Source organism: Urocitellus parryii, chromosome 2 (genome assembly GCF_045843805.1).
Source record: "Urocitellus parryii isolate mUroPar1 chromosome 2, mUroPar1.hap1, whole genome shotgun sequence".
NCBI lineage: Eukaryota > Metazoa > Chordata > Mammalia > Rodentia > Sciuridae > Urocitellus > Urocitellus parryii.
In genome coordinates, this window is record NC_135532.1 from 146,958,103 (window position 1) to 146,978,038 (window position 19,936).

The 19,936-nt window shown below is 34.8% G+C and overlaps 1 protein-coding gene across 2 annotated transcripts in view; it reads left to right on the plus strand.

Annotated features, from left to right (window-relative positions):
• The window catches only part of Crybg3 (crystallin beta-gamma domain containing 3), a 120,590-nt gene that overhangs the window by 83,125 nt on the left and 17,529 nt on the right, over positions 1–19,936 (plus strand). For both annotated transcript variants that reach the window (XM_026411044.2, XM_077795324.1), the window contains exons 13-17: positions 2,494–2,636; positions 2,745–2,871; positions 3,724–3,756; positions 9,027–9,136; positions 12,484–12,610. In XM_026411044.2, coding sequence (XP_026266829.2) covers positions 2,494–2,636; positions 2,745–2,871; positions 3,724–3,756; positions 9,027–9,136; positions 12,484–12,610 — 540 coding nt within the window. The remainder of the gene's footprint in view (positions 1–2,493; positions 2,637–2,744; positions 2,872–3,723; positions 3,757–9,026; positions 9,137–12,483; positions 12,611–19,936) is intronic.

Sequence of the window (19,936 nt, forward strand, 5' to 3'; positions counted from 1 at the left end):
TTGAGAGCTGCCAAGAACCTTTCTTTTACGGTTGGGTCTGATTTGTTGGTGATTGTGGGTAGTGCTTCCTACCAGGACCAGACTGGACCACCTTTAGCCATCACCATCATCATCATCATTACATCAATTTCCCACAGTCACCTTGAGGTTGTTAAGACACTTTTAGGTTGCAAAAAGCAGAAGATCCTCAGGTGAGGGAGGCTTATGTTGTCAGTATAATTAGGTTTGCATGGCATCTAGAATGTAAATGTCATAGTCAGTTGGAAGCTTGTCCTGGAGATTTTAGGAGAAATCACCTTCAGGCTGTTGTTATTCCTTTTCCCATTAGGAAGATTGCATTGCCTATACATGTGTATGTATGTGTTTGTGAATGTATATAAAACCAGGGAGTAAGAGAGCTCAAAAAGATAAGTGCGAAAGTGCTCTGAAAATAGTCTTAATGTTAAATAAAGGCAGGAGTCATGGTAGTGATGAAGCATAGATCCACCCAGCTCCCATATTTTTTAAATATTTTTTTAGTTGTAGATGGACAAAATGCCTTTATTTAATATTTATTTTTATGTGGTGCTAAGAATTGAACTCGGTGCCTCACACATGCAAGGTAAGCTCTGTACCACTGAGCCACAACCCCAGTCCCAAGCTCCCATATTTTTAAGAACTGTGTAGAAATAATGAAGGTGGCAGGTTCTCTCCAAGGTTTACTCTTGAGGAACTGAGAACACAGTTTTGGGATAGATGTTATTTAATGATAAAAATTTCAAGTGAAAAGCCCTTATCTTTTACCCTAAAGTTTCAAGTGATACTTGATCCAGCTAAGTCAGCAATGTAAAAATCCTTCAAAGCTGGATAAGTAGAACATTCAAGAGGATTTTTTTTAAAATGTATTTTCTCCACTCATTATAATGCCTGTTGTTTTTGAACCCTGTTTTACTTGTTCATGTAAAATGAATGTATACCTAGAAATCTTTTGTTCATGAATTTTACTTATAAGGGAGAAAATTGACATTGTTGGAACTTACAAAATTTGATACACTTCTATAGGTCTAGACTTGATTAACAGACCATGAATATAGGAAGAGAGAGGATTTTAAAAATATATGCTATACTTTTCCAATTAAAAAATGATAATATTTTATAGAAATTTGAAAAAAAATGTAGAATAAAATTTTTAAATGTCTGTGTACCCATAGGTAACTCTGATTTAAAAAAAAAAAGTTTTAGTCTTTTTTTTTTTTTTGAGGGGGGTTTATTTCTAATCTTACTAGTGTTTGCAAGTTTGCATTTTTATCCTGCTTTCCATCTTCACATTTATATCAGACGTACTTCCACTGAAATTCAATCTCAGCTCCTGCTAGCCGTGTGACCTCAGGCAAATTATTCACTCCACTTTCTTAACTGAGAAATGGGAATGGTAGTAGTATACTCATATAGTGGCTCTTTTGAAAATAATGTATATAAAGGTCCTGGTCACTAGTAATTATAGAATAATTTAACTTAGTTTGTCTACAGTTCTTCATTATATTTAATGCTTCATCAAGTGAAGGATGTAATAAGATTTATCAAACCATCTTTTTTCCGTTTACATTGTTCACAGCTTTTCACTATTTTAAAGAATGCATCTTTGCATATATGTATCATATCACTTCTTCCTTTAGGAAAACTTGATTAAAAGGGAATTTCAGAAAGTTTAATAGTCTTTTTAATTGATTTTTAAATTATTTTCTAATATTTTATTTTCTAATAATTTATTTAATTTATTTTAAAATAGTTGGTTATATTTCCACCAGGAATAGTCTCTGATAAAATTAAATTTTTAGACTTCTAATTTTTAAAAATTTGTATCTAAATGTTTTAATTTGAATTTCTTTAATTTACTGGTGAAATTAAGACATTTGTATATCTGTTTTAGTGCTACTCTTCTCTTAATTGTCTATATCTTTTACTGATTTATCTGTTTAGGACTTAGAGTTTTTCTAAAATACATTTACTTTGATTATATTGACCTACTATAATTTCTTTTAAAATTTCTTCATCTTGATTTTTTAATAAGCCATTTTTTTGTTAAGTAAATTTTATCTGTCTCTTCAGTTACATGTAAACTCATAAAACTATCTACAACATTGTCTACAATATATTTTATATTCACTTCTTTCTCACATGGTTTACATTCTTTAGGCAAAAGTGAGACTTTAGTTTGCTTTACAGTTAGTAGCACATAGTTTAGCTTATAAATTCCAGCAATTTATCAGTTGTTGACTAATTTCCATTTATATATATATTTTTTTTGATTGAAGTAAATTCAGGCTTATATTTTTTTCCCTTTAAACTGTATCAGAGTAGCAATTATAAAATTGTTTCCTGAACCTTTTAAAATTCTTTCTGAAGTTATTTATGGGAATATTATTCCATGAGTATGTGAAATTGTGGTTAGCTGTAGCAGTCCATAAAACAAAATGTACATGTTTTCTTAAACTTTCCTCTTCCTCTTTATAGAATTTTATAGAATCTTCCATCACACTGTTTGAATCTGACCTAGAAAGTGGGAAGTTTATTGACATTACAAATCAGGAAATTTCTGACTTGGAAGAAATTGGCTTTGGCAGTGAAACAAGATCCATTCATGTCAAAAGCGGAGTGTAAGTGGTCTCCTACCCTGAGAACCTTGAGAGAGTCTTTGGTGTTTGAAATTGTTGGCTGCTTGATTCTATATCACCTCTGTTCTCCTCTTCCCTTTTCCTCACTAGATGGGTTGCCTACCAGCAGAAGTGCTTCTGTGGAGAGCAGTACATTTTAGAGAAAGGGAAATACAAATGCTTTTTTGACTGGGGAGGATCAAATAATATAATCATGTCAATCAGACCCATCCAGCTGGTGAGTATGAAGATGGCAAGTGCCAGTGGAATATGTGGGATAATTTTTTTTAAAGTGAGATTGTTGAATTATTTTCTGTATGTATGTATGCAGAAAATAAAACATTATATGATTTTCTGTAGATTCCATATATAGCTGTTAGGTACAGGAATGAGATGATTCTGTAATTTGATCATTCATTCAGCAGCATTTATTTAGTGCCTCTAATATGTCAGGCATTGTGCTGATTACTGTAGATAAAGATGAATAAGACTGCCCTGGTGGCTCTCTGGTCCCTGCGGAGAGAGAGATGTAGATGTACAAGCAACTAATTATGTGTGATTAGTGAGAAAATGAAGTGGGCAGGCAGAGGGGAGGGAGCCTGGGAGGGGCTTCCCAGCACTAGGGAGTTGGAGACTTCGCCGCAAAAAAAAAGGTATATTGAGTAGTATCTTAAGGGATGGGAGGAAATTTTCCAGGCAGAAAGGCATTTCACAAAGAGGAAATATTCCTGGTGTCCAAAATCATGTAGTTGTAAGTGATTATGGCGAGTTTGTATAATAACAAACACTGTCGAATAATAAGAGTGTCCATGAGATTGGGGTCAGAAATTCAGACTTTATTTCTTTCTAGTGGGCACTGGAGCCCATTTTTCTCCCAGCCACAATGTTACTCAAAATGACTTAGTCATAAATACTAAAGTTGTTATCACAGAATTTCCCAAGGTTATTTGAGGGTCATAGCCAGTTCAAGGAATCTAGTAAATTGATCAGACCATTAAATTTCTTTTCAAAGGATATTTTCAAAACATTAAGAAAGATGACTAAGATTATTTGATGACAGTTTTCCTTTTTGTTTTAATGTATTTTTCAGGAACCACTTGGGATAAATGAGCCTCCGCATTTGGTATGTTTAAAAATATTCTCGACTTGTACTTGTTAGATTGTTTACCAAAAACATTTGTGCCCTTTCCTCAAATCTTCCTCTCAAATAACTTTTCTGTGTGGCAGGACAATTTATATTATTGTTGGTAAGCAGAGGAGTGCCCGTCCTTGTTAGTGGACATATGGGCCTAGATTTGTCACCTTATCTTTCATTTTTCTTTTTTTTTCAGGGCTGCTGCTCTCACCCGGTTAGGGTCATTTGAACATGTGTCATTCTTTCTTTCCCATCTTCCTATTCTTTCTTCATATCACGATCTTTTTCAGGACAGTGTATTATTCTGTCTCTGGAGGAGCGAACAGCATGGAGCAGTCTTTGTCTTGACATGCTTATCAGGCCCCTGGATTTCTTATGCCTACATCAAATGCTGCTCTAAAGCACTCATGAAGCTGAAACCCTACTTGGTCATTTCTGGTGTGTTTGTGGTTTGAAGTGGATTGTGTAATACTCTGGAGCCTCATGTTTATTATCTGTTGTGGGCGAGAAATCGTGCCCATTTCATACTTCTAATAATTTGTGAGGTCAATGTTAATCCCAGTTATTGTTAAGAAAACTAAGATTCAGAATTTAAGTGCCATTAATCACACACACAGCCAGAAGTAACAAAATTGACATTTTCTAGTTTCCTGACTCCACTAACAAAGCCACATTTTCAAAGTTGGGCATGAAGGGAGGACACATCACGGGACAAGCAGCACAGCCATAAAAGGAAGGGATGAGCAACTGCTTCCTTTGTTTCATTTTAAATACCCCTATTCAGGAAAATTGCTATCCAAAAGCCAAGTGTAGTGAGTGGTTTTAAATAGTACTGGCTACCTTACATGATGCATTTCCTCTGGGTGCGTATGTTTTGTCATATTCCTGCTAATATTTATATGTTTCAGCTGAGCGTGGTTTCACAGTGTTTCACTCACAGTCCTTTTAGTTTTGGTTATTTTCTGATTAGCTCAGGCCTATCGGGAACATTTCCTTTTTGAATATAATTGAGTAGTTGTATTTAAAGACATTTGCTGCCAGATCTTTATTTTGAATTTTTGAAAACTCCCAACTGTGGATTATTAAAATATTTTTTTCACATGAATCAAAATAACCAAGTAGATAAGGGAGTTACACAGGGATCATTTCAAACTCCACATTTTCTGAGCTTAAAGTACAGTTTAAAAATCTCATTTGGTGGCAGGTTTTTTTTTGGGGGGAGGGTGAGCACTTCCTTGTATGGGGGCCCATTGGTGGGAGGTTTTCTTTATAGTATTTCTGGTCAAACTTGAAAAGAAAGGAAGTAGCAGAAAATACCCAGTGAAGTCAGCTGCACTTCATGTTTTCTGGAGAGAGCTCAGTAATTGCCTTGTACAGTACACGTTTCTGAAGGCAGATGATAACTGCATATTTGGTAACACATGTACAAAGCTTCTTTTGTTTACTCGGTATCAGAGCTCTTATTATTTTCTCTTGGCCACATTTTCAGGTGTTTCTCTTATTTATAATTACCTAAACCCAAATAGACAAGTCTTGGCTGACACATGGGTTCTGTTCACTAACCAGAAAGTCTTGTCTCCTTCACAGGTAGCTCTAATATGCACATTGGTCATGCATGTGCTGTGTGCAGGGAGCTACTTATTTTCCCTGTCTGAGGAGTAAGAAGGCAGTTGTTACATTCCAGAGTTTTACTCAGATAAGGTTTTTTTTTTTTTTTTTTTTTTTTTTTTTTTACGCTGGTGATTTTAAGGGAAACCTCAAGTCACTAGAAAGTGTGTTTAATGATTAACATATATCATGAGACTTAGGATAATAAAAATATTGCTGTTAATATATTATGACACATTTTATTTGGGATACTATTAGAACCCTGCCTTTTATTGAGTAGATTGTTTTTCACCTAAGGCTGAAGATCAGTCACTAAATTTAAATTATCAAATCAAGATACATAGCATCACTATCATTATATAGAGTTCTCATTATTAACAGGTGACATTTTATTTTGTTTCCCCCCAAAAAAAACAAACCTTAAATATAATATGAGTTATCTTTATATTGTCGTTTGTCTTAGCAAGTCCTGAATTTCAGAAATCTCACTAAATTAAATCTCATAAAAATGAATTAATTTTTCAATTTTAGTTTAGTTGCATTGTTCTATTAGAAATTCTCACCAATTGCCCTCATAGACCCAACCAAATACCGTGTGTCCCTCAGGTATTTTTAAAGTTCATCTATAAATAAAAGCAAAATTTTGGATTTTTAAAAAATCCTGAAGCCTTTGATTCATTTTTGTACATAATGCTAGCTGAGAAAAACAACTGGATATTTTATTCTGTTAGATAACTTAGTTTCATTGAATTTTAACGTGATCCCAGTATCTGTATTAGTTATGGTTACTGTTGTCATGAATGGGAATAGGAAAGTGGCAGTTGCAGTTTTAGGCAAATATCAGTAAGACTTAAGAACAGTACAGAGAAAAACTCTTCTTTGTTACACTGCATCTGACAGTTTTTGTAGACTCCAAAGTCCAAAAATAGGAAGAACTATTTAAGAAAGTCTTCTGTGAGTGTTCAGGGAAATAAAATTATGATAGACTATGTAATTGACGTGAGAAATACAGAACACCATAATACAAGATAGGTGTGATATAATTGAGGAATGGAAACAAGATTTTTTTTTTTTTAACAGTCTCCTAATGTGTTTGAGGGAGGTCCAGATTCTTAGGGAAAGTCCTACTCAGTGAAGAAAGTTTCTCTTAGAAATTAATCTAATTTGGGAATAATAAAATTATGTCAAAAGATGGCTCTGATATTGTGAAATAAATTGAGCACAGCATCTGTATTTGGTTAGAAATTAAGTTCTTGAGTTTTCAGTTTAGACAATACCCCATTTTATTCATGTGTCTCATAAGTGATAATGACACAGTGCAAAAGCAAAATCTTCAGCATAAAGTGGTGATATTTTCTGCCTGAGGACAGTTTTAAGAAAGAAATGCCACAATATATGTGAAAAGACACCCTGCCAGTCAGTGGTAGGCTGGGTTTTGTGATGTTCTTGTTTTTGCTTCCATACACTTAAATGAAGTGGGGAGCTGGCAGGGACTGAGACATGCTCACATGGCGCAGAGGGATAGGCGTCATTTGAAAACAACTCATCTGTTGTTCATCTGTTTGCCTGAGTTTTAAGCAACCTATCTGAGTCACTTTGTATGTGTATTTGCCATTCAACTGGAAAGGAAAACACCATAGTAATTTATCCAGGTATCTTTCTGCTGTGCAATTATCACATATGATATACTTCTCTTTATTAGTTATGATGAAGATTTTGCAGAAATCTGTTTTGCTGTGTGATTATATTAGTTTTCCCAGAACTTGATTTCACTGAGGCACTGTCACTGAATTTCACCAAGAGTAGAAACCACAATTCAATAATTAGTAAGTAGAATTATATTCTGTTTGGACCAGCCTCAGAATATTATTATGAAAATTGTTGTACTCTGAGGCATTTATAAGATGGTCAAAATGATGTGTTACTTCTGTGGCATCGGTCTAATTTTAAGTAAGCCATATAATCTCATTTTGAGGGTAAAAATAAACTTATGTAAGCATTAAAACTAATTTTTAAAGTTCACTGAAAGATGTCATAAATTATGACTTTATGATATTATTTGTGTATGTGTATGAATTTTTATTTATTCTTCTGGATAGAAAGACAGACTAAAAACCAGAGATAACTACTAAATATGTCATCTGAACCATGCCTTAACATGCATTGTTAACAGTAAAGGATTTGACATTTCATGGTTTCATAGTGAAGTATTGAAATACAGATCTTGAACTCAGCAGTATAAAATTAATTCAACAATCTAGAAATACAAGCAGTTAATAACATAGCTAATCTTACTTGCCTATGTTTTTTTCTAATTTCTACTGTGTATTTAGATAATATTTGTAAGCTGTAGACACATGCACTTTTGGAGGTTAAAAGTGATTTGTGTTTTAGCCTCAGGTTTATAAACCTTTACCTCAAAATCAGGTCTTGTTTTGTCTTACATTTTATTGCCATCCTTTGTATGCACCGTAAGGACCCTGACAGAAACTTGCTGGATCTCATCTCTTTGAGGCGAGGAGCTACTTGGCATTTTAATTTCCAAGTATAGTGTGGCTTCACAATGGGAAGTCATGTTGTGCAAGCCACAGTTGGTTAGGGGGGAATTGGGTCTCTTACCTCCCTGGTTTTGGTTGACCTTTGATAGGAGCAAGGTCAGAGCAGAATAAGACAGCCAAGAAACAGTTCCTCTCAAAGGACCCTTGGGAAGGTGAAGGCAGTGAACACCAGCTGCTCAAAGAAGCATTGACCTGGGTGACAGCAGGAGAAGTGCTGCTGAGGATCACCCGTGATGATGCATGCTTTGCTACAATGCTGGCCTGTCAGTGCAGGGTGGACCGTGGGCCATGTTGTTTCAAGTCTCTAGTGTATTATGAAGTATTTATAGTGCTCATTAATTTTTTCTTGCTTGTGATCCAAGGCCACTAGAGTTTCAGATTGTTATTTCACTGATCCCAAGGGGAATTATAGTTGGGATTTCATGGATGTTTCTTGACAAAAAGAACTAAAGTAGAAATGTAGTGGTATATGGCTGAAGCTGTATGTTAAAGATGTTCTTATCAGAAAAAATGAAGCCTGTAAGCTGAAATACATGACACAGATGCCTTTCTTTCTTCACCATAAATCTTCCACTAATCCCACCATTATTATCTTCTCTGCCATCTGCTCCTGTGCTCTCAGGGCACCCTCATGCTCTCTTCTTCTCACTTTTATTAACTGTGGATCAGGAAGACTTTGGGAAAGAAAAGGCATACCAAATCTCCCACACACCCATCTGAACCTCTTTTGTGTTGAGCACTAAATTGCTTCTTACTTTCCACTTCTAGTCACACCATACAGGATAATATTTTTCAATATGATGAACAAAATCACATTGTAAATCCCTTATGATTTACAGGTAGAATTATTTTCTAGGCATCTGTGCCCACTATTTGATGCAAAAGATGAATGAAAATGGTAAATAGATTTTGAAATTGTATTTCTGGAAACTTGTCAGAAGGAGACTTTAAGGAGAATGCTATCATCCTTAACCTAAATTTATTGGTAATAGATAAAACAAGTCAATATTTTGCTAATTTTTTATAAGTATATTTAAGGTTTTTATTATGATGATGTCAAACAATTATTTTCAGTTGTGCTTTTTCTTGCAGCTCAAAGCATTCAGTAAACCAGGGTTCCAAGGTGAATGTATAGATTTTACAAAAGAAAGTTCTGATTTGACTTCATTTACACCATGTTCTTTTAAAGTTCTTCGAGGTTGGTAAGTATTCTTGTTGAGTATTTTCTGGTGTTACATAATGACTAAATTTGTTTTAAATTTACAGAGAGCTGACTTTTTTTTGCATACATAGTGAGATTATTTTTTTTCTTTTTTAAAGATTGGTCAACTACTAACTGGCTTATGTTAATTTTGCCAAATTTACATTTTGAGTTATTATGGAAACCAAGAAAGAATGTTACAAGTAACCAGCTGTGGGAACATCTTGATGATTTTGTTACTCACTATTTTCTTAATATTTTGAATGTTTATATTGTATGTTTTTAATATAGCGTAATAGAATGCTACCAAAAATAGCTGATTTTGTCCATGTAAGACAACATACTCCTTTTTCTTTTTTTTTTCTTTCACATTGTTGTTTGAAGTATTTATCATTCGCATTTCACAGATGAAGAAACCACATTCAGAGTTAGGGTTTGCCAAAGTCACACCAAATAAATAGTTTATGAGGGTTTTTTTCCCCTTTTGAATTCTGTATTCTCCCAGCTGCAGTAACATGTTAAATCTTCTCACATATATATGAAACTGTATGTCATACTCAAGGCTGAAATATAGTCTCTCAATTTTTTTATTATAGTAAAATATACATACCATAAAGCTTATCATTTTTAACCAAAGTATACAGTTCAGCATCTCTGTCAAATATCTGCTGAATAACCTGTTAAAATATCTCTATTCTTCCTTCCTTCCTTTCCTGATCCAGTAGAGACTGAGTCTCCCAATCATCCCCTGTTCTATTGTCTTGTCTCTAGTATTTATCACAAACCAATTTTAGCCCATTTATTGTCCCAAAACCCAGTTTAATATTTTTCTGATTTTTAATTCCCGTAGTCACTCTCTAATACCAGTCAGATCATACCTTTTCCAGGATTTGCCATCAACTAGTTTCATTTTCCCTCTTCATTCTCCATTCTGTTCTTATATTTTTTTCTTGTCTTCCCCTCTTCCAATATTTAGTTGGCTACTTGTATTCCTTCTTACGCTCTGTACCAGCAGTTGGCATTTTTTTTTTTTTTTTTTTTTTGGTAAAGGGCCAGATAGTAACTGTTCTCAGCTTTGTGGGCTGAGTAGTCTCTGCCCCAGTTTACTTAGTAATGCCACCGTAACAATGTCACACAGGTGCAACCATGGAGAAGACACCAGTGGGTAGGCCCAGCTGTGCTCCGATGAAACGGTGCTTATGCATAAAAATTTGAATTGTATGTAATATTTACATGTCATGAAATAGTCTTCTTTAAATTTTCAAACCACTTAAAAATGTAAATGCTACTCTCATCTTATGGACTGTATGAAAACAGATGCCAGGGCAGGTTTGGTCCACAGGCTAGTTTGCTGACCCCTGCTCTGTATCAAAGATTGTAGGCTTCTGGTGAATGTAGCCAGCAAATGTTATTTGTTCAGTCTGTGCATTAATAAAAGCTTCTTCCTAACAGTACTTAGGTATAGGATATATTATTTCAGAAGAGCCTGTTTTCCACTGTCCTTTTTTAAAAAACAGCAGATTCCAAGACTTTGAGAAAGCTTTCACCTTTGGCTGTTGCTGATACCAAGTGGGGGGGATGTGTGTGCTTCCCAGTGTACCATATCCTTATTTCCTACTGTTTTTTCAACTCGGTACACTACTTATTCGCATTACTTGCCTGCCTTCTTGAAGGTATATAACTTTGTGACTTCCGCTCAGTACTATTCCAAATGTATCATTTAAGGTTCAACCCAAACCATAATCCTTGATAAAGATCCACCCTGGGCCAGACACAGTGGCACATGACTGTAATCCCAGTGGCTCAGGAGGCTGAGATTGGAGGATCATGACATTCAGAGCCAGCCTCAGCCAAAGCTAGGCACTAAGCAACTCAGTGAGACCCTCTCTGTAAATAGAAAAAAATAGGCATGGGGATGTGGCTCAGTGGTGGAGTGTCCCTGAATTCAATCCCCAGTACCCTCTACCCCACTGCCAAAAAAAAAAAAAAAAAAAAAAAAAATTCACCCTAATTTGAGTAGTCTTTTCCCTTTCATATTTCCTATATCTCTTCTGCTCTGAACCTCCCTATATTTGATAGTTTTTATACTTCCAAACAGAAAATGTTTTACATTATTAAAACACATTAAGTAATTAATGATTATATATAGATTATCTGCAACTTTTTAGTAAGAAAGAAAAATAAACACTAAGGAAGTGAAATAATTTTGTTATCATTAGTTGGCTTGAGTTTCTTCTCTATTAAGATGAAAAAGAATATCTTAGAAGAGATATTTATTTTCATTTTCTCATGAAAAGAAGCTTTGAAGTTTGTTTTGGAGGAAGATCTTTTTCTCCTGGTACTAAAATCTAGGACAGATTAGCCCACATGTCTCTATCAATATAGGAAATACACAACTATAACTTAATAAAAGAAATTAGGAACCATGGAGATTGTGTGAGCACCTAGCTTTTTCAGGCCTGGATTTAAGCCCCCAGTTCTACTACTTCCCAGCTTTGTAATGTTGGGCAAATTGGGTCATTTCTCTGAACCTCAGTTTCCTCATCTGTAAAGGAGGGATAATGATAGTACCTATCCCAAAAGATTTTTAAAGACTAAAGGAGTATTCATGAAGGATGTAGCTCCATCATGCTTAGCACATTGCAAACCTGTGACACATGATGATAAATTTTATAGAAATGTTTAATACATAGAAGCCATGACAATAAGTTTTAATGTCAGAACATTTCTGTGAACATTTAAAGGTCTAGATTTAGTACAGTTGGTGATCTTAAAATACAGGGCTAGCACTTACATCCCAAAACTGAATTATTAAGAACCAATTAGTTTTTCCCTGCATTCATCCAGGCTTATTCATTTAAGCTCATCAGTAAGATACAGAAAATTATTTTACCCAGAAGAAGATATAGTTTATTCAAGTACTTAATCATCCCCATAATTTGATCCTAGGGATTTGTACCTGAAAGTACTAAATGAAGACGCTCTTTAGTGCAAAGCAAATATCTCATTTCAAATTTTAACTCTATCAAGTAATAGATGGGTGGATTTGGGTAAATCAACTAACCTTTTCTAATACTTAGTGTTTTTTTTTTTTGCCTATAAAAATTAGGATATGTTCTAACTCAAAGAATAAGGACACAGTCAAAAAATGTATGTAAAGTTCCTAGTCTCATGTCTGGCACGAGGTAAGCAATCCATAAATAATAGTGGCAGAAGTTTTATTAGCTTGTGCTAATTAACACCACGACTTCTGTGTCCTGGCTCTACCCCAGTTTCCACAACATGAAGATGAGTCCACAGTGCTGACAGAATATAATTTAATGGAATGTCTTACTGCTTGTTTTATAGCTGGCTCCTGTATTACCAAGAGGGTGTTTTTTATAACCAGTGTGTATTAGAAGAAGGCCTATATGCTGACCTTACTTCCTGTGGCTGCCCAACATCTACAGTCAAATCCCTCAAACCCATTGACTATGTAAGTGTTTTGCTGAGTGCATAATTATGAGACTGTCCTTCTTGTCCAATTTAATTGTGTAAGTATGTAGGGCACTTGAGAGACCTGGATTTGAGCCGAGTTCCATCATTTCCCATGTGTGTAACCTTAGGCAAATTGCTTCATCTCTCTGAACCACAGCTTCCTCATCTGTAAAGGAAAGATAGTAATAATACCTACCTCAAAGGATTATTATAAGAACTAAATAAAATAGTGTACATGAAGGGCTTAATTCCTTGAATAATAATTGATAATGTGAAGTTGGAGGAAATGTTATAGGAAGAAATAATAAAATATGAATAATTTACTCGTTGGTTATAAAATTGAGGTTCACTCATGAAATCTAAGCAAAATGTGATTGATATTTTCCTTTAAGCTGGAGTGTAAAACTCAAAACTAGAATAATATAAATCCCAGGTTAATAATTTCACAAAGTTTCTTATTTTCTTATCTATAGCAAATAATAGTTCAAAAGACCATTAAATATTAAATATGTTTTTAAAATGTCTAGTACATAAGTGAACACTAAATTCAGTCAATTCAACCTTAGCTATTAGTACCATAGTTGTTTTAGCTACTTAAATATAAAAATAATAACCAACTACCTTATTATTCTATTAGATAAGTCACATGCAACTTGCTATTCAGCTTTCCAATTACATTAATGCATGCGTTATCACTGTTATTGATTGAGCCTTTGGGGGAGCCAGGGCTTTTCTGCCCAGTGCATGCAGAATTATCTGATTTATCTTGGAGGCCCACATTTAGAGAGCAAATAGAGTCTCCTTTTCAAAAAATTTATTCAGAATGTGAGAAAAACAGAACCACTACTCTAATACTCCTGGTTTCAAGGTGTATTTCCAGAGGAAGCAGGGAAGATCCAGGGCATTTTCAAGCTAAATATGGTGATGATCTTGGGGCATGTCTGGTCCAAACTTGCAATTCACACAGAGCCGACTGTAAGCACTAAATAATAGTGGGTATGACTCATACCTTTTGGCCAGAGCTGATTCGAGGGAGAATGGCCATACTCTGGTTCTTTGATCTCAACCAAAGCAATCTCATCCTATTTCATGAGGAATTCCTGGATAGAATATTTTTGGTATCAGGCTAAGTATAGCAACTTAGCAACTTAGCTGTGGAAGAAGAATAAAAATAGAGTCCTTAGTCTTTCTCGTTGGCCCAATAGCTACCACGTTGGAAAGAATATCTCTGTTTCCTATCAGAGGAAGACTAACATAAAAAAAAAAAATGTGATCTGGTCAGTGTCTGTAGATTTCAATAAAGTTGAAAAAGGCATAGTCCAGATTTTCTGGGAAAGTAACTTACGTAGCTGGATCAATAGACAGATCTTTACTTTTTATTAACTCTAAAAGCAAAAGATATAGCTCTAAATATAAAGTACCTTCTTGAAAGGATTTTGTAGGATTCTTAATTAAGTGAACTAAATTAAATTTCTAGGAAAGGCAATTTAGAAACAGGGTCAAAATTAATGAGCACTACTGTTTTCCTTTGAAGAGTTAAAATTATTTTATATTTAGGAAGTGTAAAATGAGTAATTAAATCTGGAGTGAAAACTACAGAGAGGAATGCTTACGTGTAAGTTGTGTACAATTGCATACCCCTGGATTTGGTCCTCTGGAATCTAGGCAGTGCAGGTAAAGGTGCCTGTTGGGAAGGACATTCAATTATGAAAGGGCAGCATATTTCCTAATGCTTTTTCTTGGTAGATTTTAAGTCTTTGAAAGGTTTTTGTTGAAGATAAGTTAGGGCAATGGGTTTGGGGTTGAAGGAGTATAAAGTAAGGTTGGGTGTCACAGCAAAGACCTGAAGATTGACCTCAAAGTGGCTTCACCAGTTTATATTACCCTGGCAAAATAACTACCCTTTACCTGGAAGGCCCTGAAGAGTTGACCAGAGCCAGGGAGACTGATGTGTAAAACAGAAGGCTAATTTAATAATTTGTATTTAGTGGATTCTAATGACTGGAAAGCTTGAGAAGTCTGATCTGTGGATTGCTCTGCCTCTATAGAAAAACATGGGAAACTGAAATAATCACCAGAAGCTTATTGAGCATAAGATTTGGGTGAATTCTAATTCCATATCTTGAAATAAGCTTACATTCCCTACCAGAGAGATGTATGTTTCCCAGGTCTTAGTTGCTTACATTCTCCAGCTTCTGTATCTCCTTTCCCTTGGCATTAAAGGACATTCTTTGCCTCTTCTGCTTCTCTGGTCTCTTCTACATCCTCTGCCCTCTGTATTTTTACTTAGGGATTCATACACCTTTTTCTATACATTGTTAACACCAATGTCTATGCCATGACCCAGTGTGATTTTGAATTCATTTTCAGAAATGTTTCTGTCTGGTTGAGTATGTATAAGTTTATTCATTGATTTTGCTTTAGATAGTTAAAACTGAAGATTCTGAGGATGTGGCCTACTGTCAGCATTACCAGACATGCTATGACTTACCTTTTAGTGTCATAATATATAATATTAAGGAATCTTAAGACTTCATTTTCATACAAGATCAGTATGTTTTACAAATGACAGTTTGTACCAGGCTAACTTCTATAGCTGCAGATAGATGTTACTGTTCTAGAGGTCCCTGGATGCATAATTTGCAGTGTTGTGAAAATTTCACAGTGAAAAGAGCTGGAGGCCTTGTTTATAGCTTTGTTTCTTACTAATGTGACCTTGGGAAAATCTCTCAATTTATCTGGGCCTCTGTGTATCTGTTTAAAAAAAAAAAAAAGCTATAACAGGTATTTTAAAACCTCTACAGCTTCTACTTCTGCTGCAAGTAAGTATTGTAGTCATATTTCTGATTGGACATGAGAAAGAATCTATCTAGCCCTAGGTTTCTCATGTTCCAAAGAAATAATATTGTATATTAGCTTTCACATTAATCTCCAGTATATCAGTGGTATGAAGCAGCATTTTTATTTTTCATTCTTTGTCTCAGCAACTTGCTGGAGAGTTGGCTTGGCTTCCATTCAAGGATATCAGTTGTCTTTAGGTACATTTGATATATATTTTGGGGACCAGGTGATGGGAGCATCACTGATTAGGGACATACCTATTTTTATGGCAGTTAGAGGAAGAGAGACTCTCAAATTCAGAAACTTCTGCTCAGTTACAGTATTATTTGCCTATTTACATTATGTTCTCAAAAGCAAGTCATAAGATCATGCCCCAATATTAATGGGACAAGGGAACAAACAGATTCTTCCTCCCTACTCCTTGGGCAGTGGGGGAAGTTGACAGAGTAAATATATTCAAAGAATAATGTGATCTACCTTAGATGTATTGAACTCATAACATATTCTCTATTACCAGATTTTGGAGATTATCAGAGATAATGAAATTTTAATAATTTTTGCATATTCTTCCTTCTGCCTTTGTAAAAGCACTAACTTCCTTTAAAAAGAAAAAAAAGATTGTTGAGATTAATTTTTAGTGAAAGCATGAGGATAGTTTGGTGGCTGTCAGATGAAGTGTATGGTAGACCAGTAGAGGAACTTACCCCAGAATATGGTCCATAATCCCTTCTTAGAATTCATTTGGAATTATAAAATTATTGGTTAATTTTATTTTGAGAAATTCAATGGAGCTATGTTTGAGAAAAGTAAAATCAAATTAAGTGGCCTAATAATGAAACAAACAAGGTTTTCATCAGGATCTTTATAAGACATGATTATATTTCTAGAAAATTATGCATTGGATTATACAACTAAGTATGAATTTCAAACCATTGGGGAGTGGGTTTCTATTGGTTTATTCCTCTTTAAGGTTTTCAACCAGCCTTGTTTTGGTAACTAACTGTGCTTAACACCGGTTACAAGAAGATCTTTTAAGATGAAAGGGAGTGAATACTGAAGCTTAAGTGTTTTGTTGGGTCTGAAACCAAAGACTTCTATATTTAGCATTAATTATACTGTGTGTAAAAGAGCAACAAGATGACAAAAGGCCAAAGGTGAAAATTGAGGTATGAGTACAAATTGCAGGAAAGAAAAAGAGAACTGATTAGTAACTGAGGAAAAGGAAGTTTAAGGGTTTTCTACTTGACCAAAGATATTATTAATGCTGCACAATGAGAATAATACTGAGTATGCATTTCATATCTGTTTATTCAAGTATTAACCACTACCGGGTACCAAATCTGTGCTAACTACTTAATACAAAATTAAAGGAGAATTACATAGCACAGTGAGCCCACTATCATCAAATTCAAATGTCTTCTTCCTCCTGGACTCTCAAAGTATAGAAATTTCCAAAGATCTGTTCTTGGCCATTTCTTTCTTGTACCTGGAAATTCCCATTATCATAACTTTGGCTCTCACCTCTGTTCCTCTGTCAATGCACATGATTCCCAGATCTATAGAGTAAGCAGGAAGTCTACTATTTCCCGAGTCCCATTCCTAGATTCCAAGTGGGTCTTTCTCAGTAAGTTCTAGCAGTATCCCATTTTCCCTTTTAGATTTATTCATCTTTTATTTCCTATTTCTGTTGAATACATTTGCTATTACTCCATCATCTGCTCATAAAACTAGTATTCACCTTTGATTCTATCTTTTTCATGATTTCTAACACACAATTAGTAGCTAAGCATTGGATAGAGATGGAGGGGTGTGTGTGTGGGTGTGGGTGTGTATATCTATGTAATTTTTTTTCCATTATCTTAAGTATAGAGCTTTATTCTGTCTTTTCCAAACTATTGTTATGGTCACTTCACTAATTTTATTCCTTTGGGCCGTTTCTTCTTCAGTTCTTCCTGTTTGCAGCTTTGAACAGATAACCTTCTAATAAAATCTAGACTCTAAGGTCAAGTCCAACCTACTTTTCCCAATATTATTTCTCATTCTCCTTCATGTGTCCTGTTTACAAAGCTACCACTTCCCCTTCCCAATGCCTTGCTTGAACTATCTCTTGTTTTGTATCGCTTATATGGAAACATAAAACACCTTTTTTTCTTTCTCCTCTTTTAATCATTTAAGACCTAATTCAAAGGACCCCAGTTCTAAGAACCTTTCAGTGATCCACATTTCTTTCTCTCCCTTTTATTTTTTGGGGTGGGGGGGTGGTAATTGGGGATTTGAACTCAGGGGCACTCAACCACTGAGCCACATCCCTAGCCCTATTTTGTATTTTATTTAGAGACAGGGTCTCACTGAGTTGCATAGCAACTTGATTTTGCTGAGGCTGGCTTTGAACTTGTGATCCTCCTGTTTCAGCCTCCTGAGACAGTTTCTTGAAGTGATATTTATCTGCCCTGAATATTCTTTCACTGAATCTTAAGATGCTTTTCACTTTCTACTTTTATCACAACTATGGAACCTGTAAAGTCATTTAGGGCAAGATCTGTATTTATTTGTAGCTTAAATTCTTTCACATTTTGGTCACCTCTGCTTAGCACATGGCCCATAAAGATGTCAAGAATCCATTAATAAATACACTAAGTAAGCTAATTTATTCTTGCCTAAAATTATGTAAGCAGTACTTGTATACAATTTGTTGGTCTACTTCAGTTCTTTCCATAAGAGGGGTTGTACTTTGAACTTGCAGTGGACTTGTATCTTATCTACGTACAATGTTCTACTGGTAGATTTGGAAGTCAGAGGAGGGTGCAAAAGTGTTTTGTTTGTTTGTTTTTTCAAAAACCATAATTCATAGCTGCCAGCTACTAATGAAATGCTTTAAAGTCAAACTGGATATTAAAAGAATAATGGATACATAATAAATGAGAGCAGGAAACCTAAGCAACTCTTGATTGATCCAAGAAGGAAGTGAATACTTCAAACTACAGTGTAAGGCATAATAAATATTGGCCCAATAGTGTGTTGGGTAACCTGCTTTTATTGTGTTGCCATGGGAGCAATAGTCTGCACATTGCTTCTCTGATGTCTCTATGGTGGTTTGGCATAGAAGTTTGGCCTTCTTTGAAGTAATAATCCTGTCTTGGCAGCTATAAGCAGACAGAGTCAAAGAAACATAACAAGAGACTGTAGAAAACCTGAATATGAAATTATGGCTGGTGACATAAATGATCTTAAGAGGTGTAATAAGAGTTAACAAGAGTGATTCATTCTCTGCAAGAGTACTGAATAAGAGACACAGCCCCAAATATAGGAAGACTTTAAAATCCAGCCCTAGAGCAAAAGGATGCTGTGAGTTTATAAAGAGTAGAAGAATTTGGTTGATATTAAACTGAACCCGTATATCATCAAAAGTATGATTTTATACATTGTGAACATGAACACCAGCATAAATCCACAGTAACCATTCCCCTGCTAGTGAGACATCTGAAGCGGTTCCTTTAAATTCAGGCAGAAGACAAATGTCTTTGCTATCACCACCTGTAATCCACAGTACTCTGCAGTCCTGACCAATTTATAAGATTGAAACAAACAAAAAAACAAAAAGAAAAGTATAGTGGAAGAAACAAGACTGTCAAGAGCATCTACAAATAAGTTACTGGGATTAATGTGCATACTTACAGTAGATAGATGTAAGAAAAGTAGCAATTAAACTATAGGGTACATAGGAATAAACCTAATATAAGACAATAAGCCCTTTCGGAAGCAAATTATAAAAGCTGCATCAAAAGTACATAAAAGGTGGAGTAAGATTGTGTTTTAGATGAAAAGACAATAATTTCAAAGGTATGGTTCCCCCCAAATCAATACACTTCCAAAGTGTTTACAACTTTTTGTCTATTTTGGTGGTGGGGGTGGATAAAACATGACAACACACACACACACAATTAGTAGCTAATTATCCTAAAATTAATTTGTAAAAGAATGGGTCCAGAATCATGACAATAATTTTTAGAATAACAGGTAGGATTAATTATCTAAATGCATAGTCATTATGCAGCAGTAATAATTAAGGTTTTGGGTACTAGTGCAAGGAAAGACCTATGAAACAGTGGAATAGGGTAAGTAGCATAAAAACTGCCTTACATAATACCAAAACATGGAAGATGACACAGAGAGCCTTACAATGTAGCTATTATGAACTGTTAAATAAATGGTGTTAGTATAGTTGGCTCTTTACATGGAAAACGATAGTTAGAACATTACTGAACTTGAAACACAACCTAAAAGTGGGAAGTAAACCTTACAACTTAAAGGAAAACATAGGAAACTATTCTAATGATCTTGAAATAGGATCGATTTCTTTTAAACACCAAAAGCATTGGTTAGTAAGAAAAAGCATAGTAGTTTCTTGTTGCTGCTTGTTCCAATTTATTTTCTATTGCTATAACTGAATACCCCAGACATGGTAATTTATATATAAAAAAGT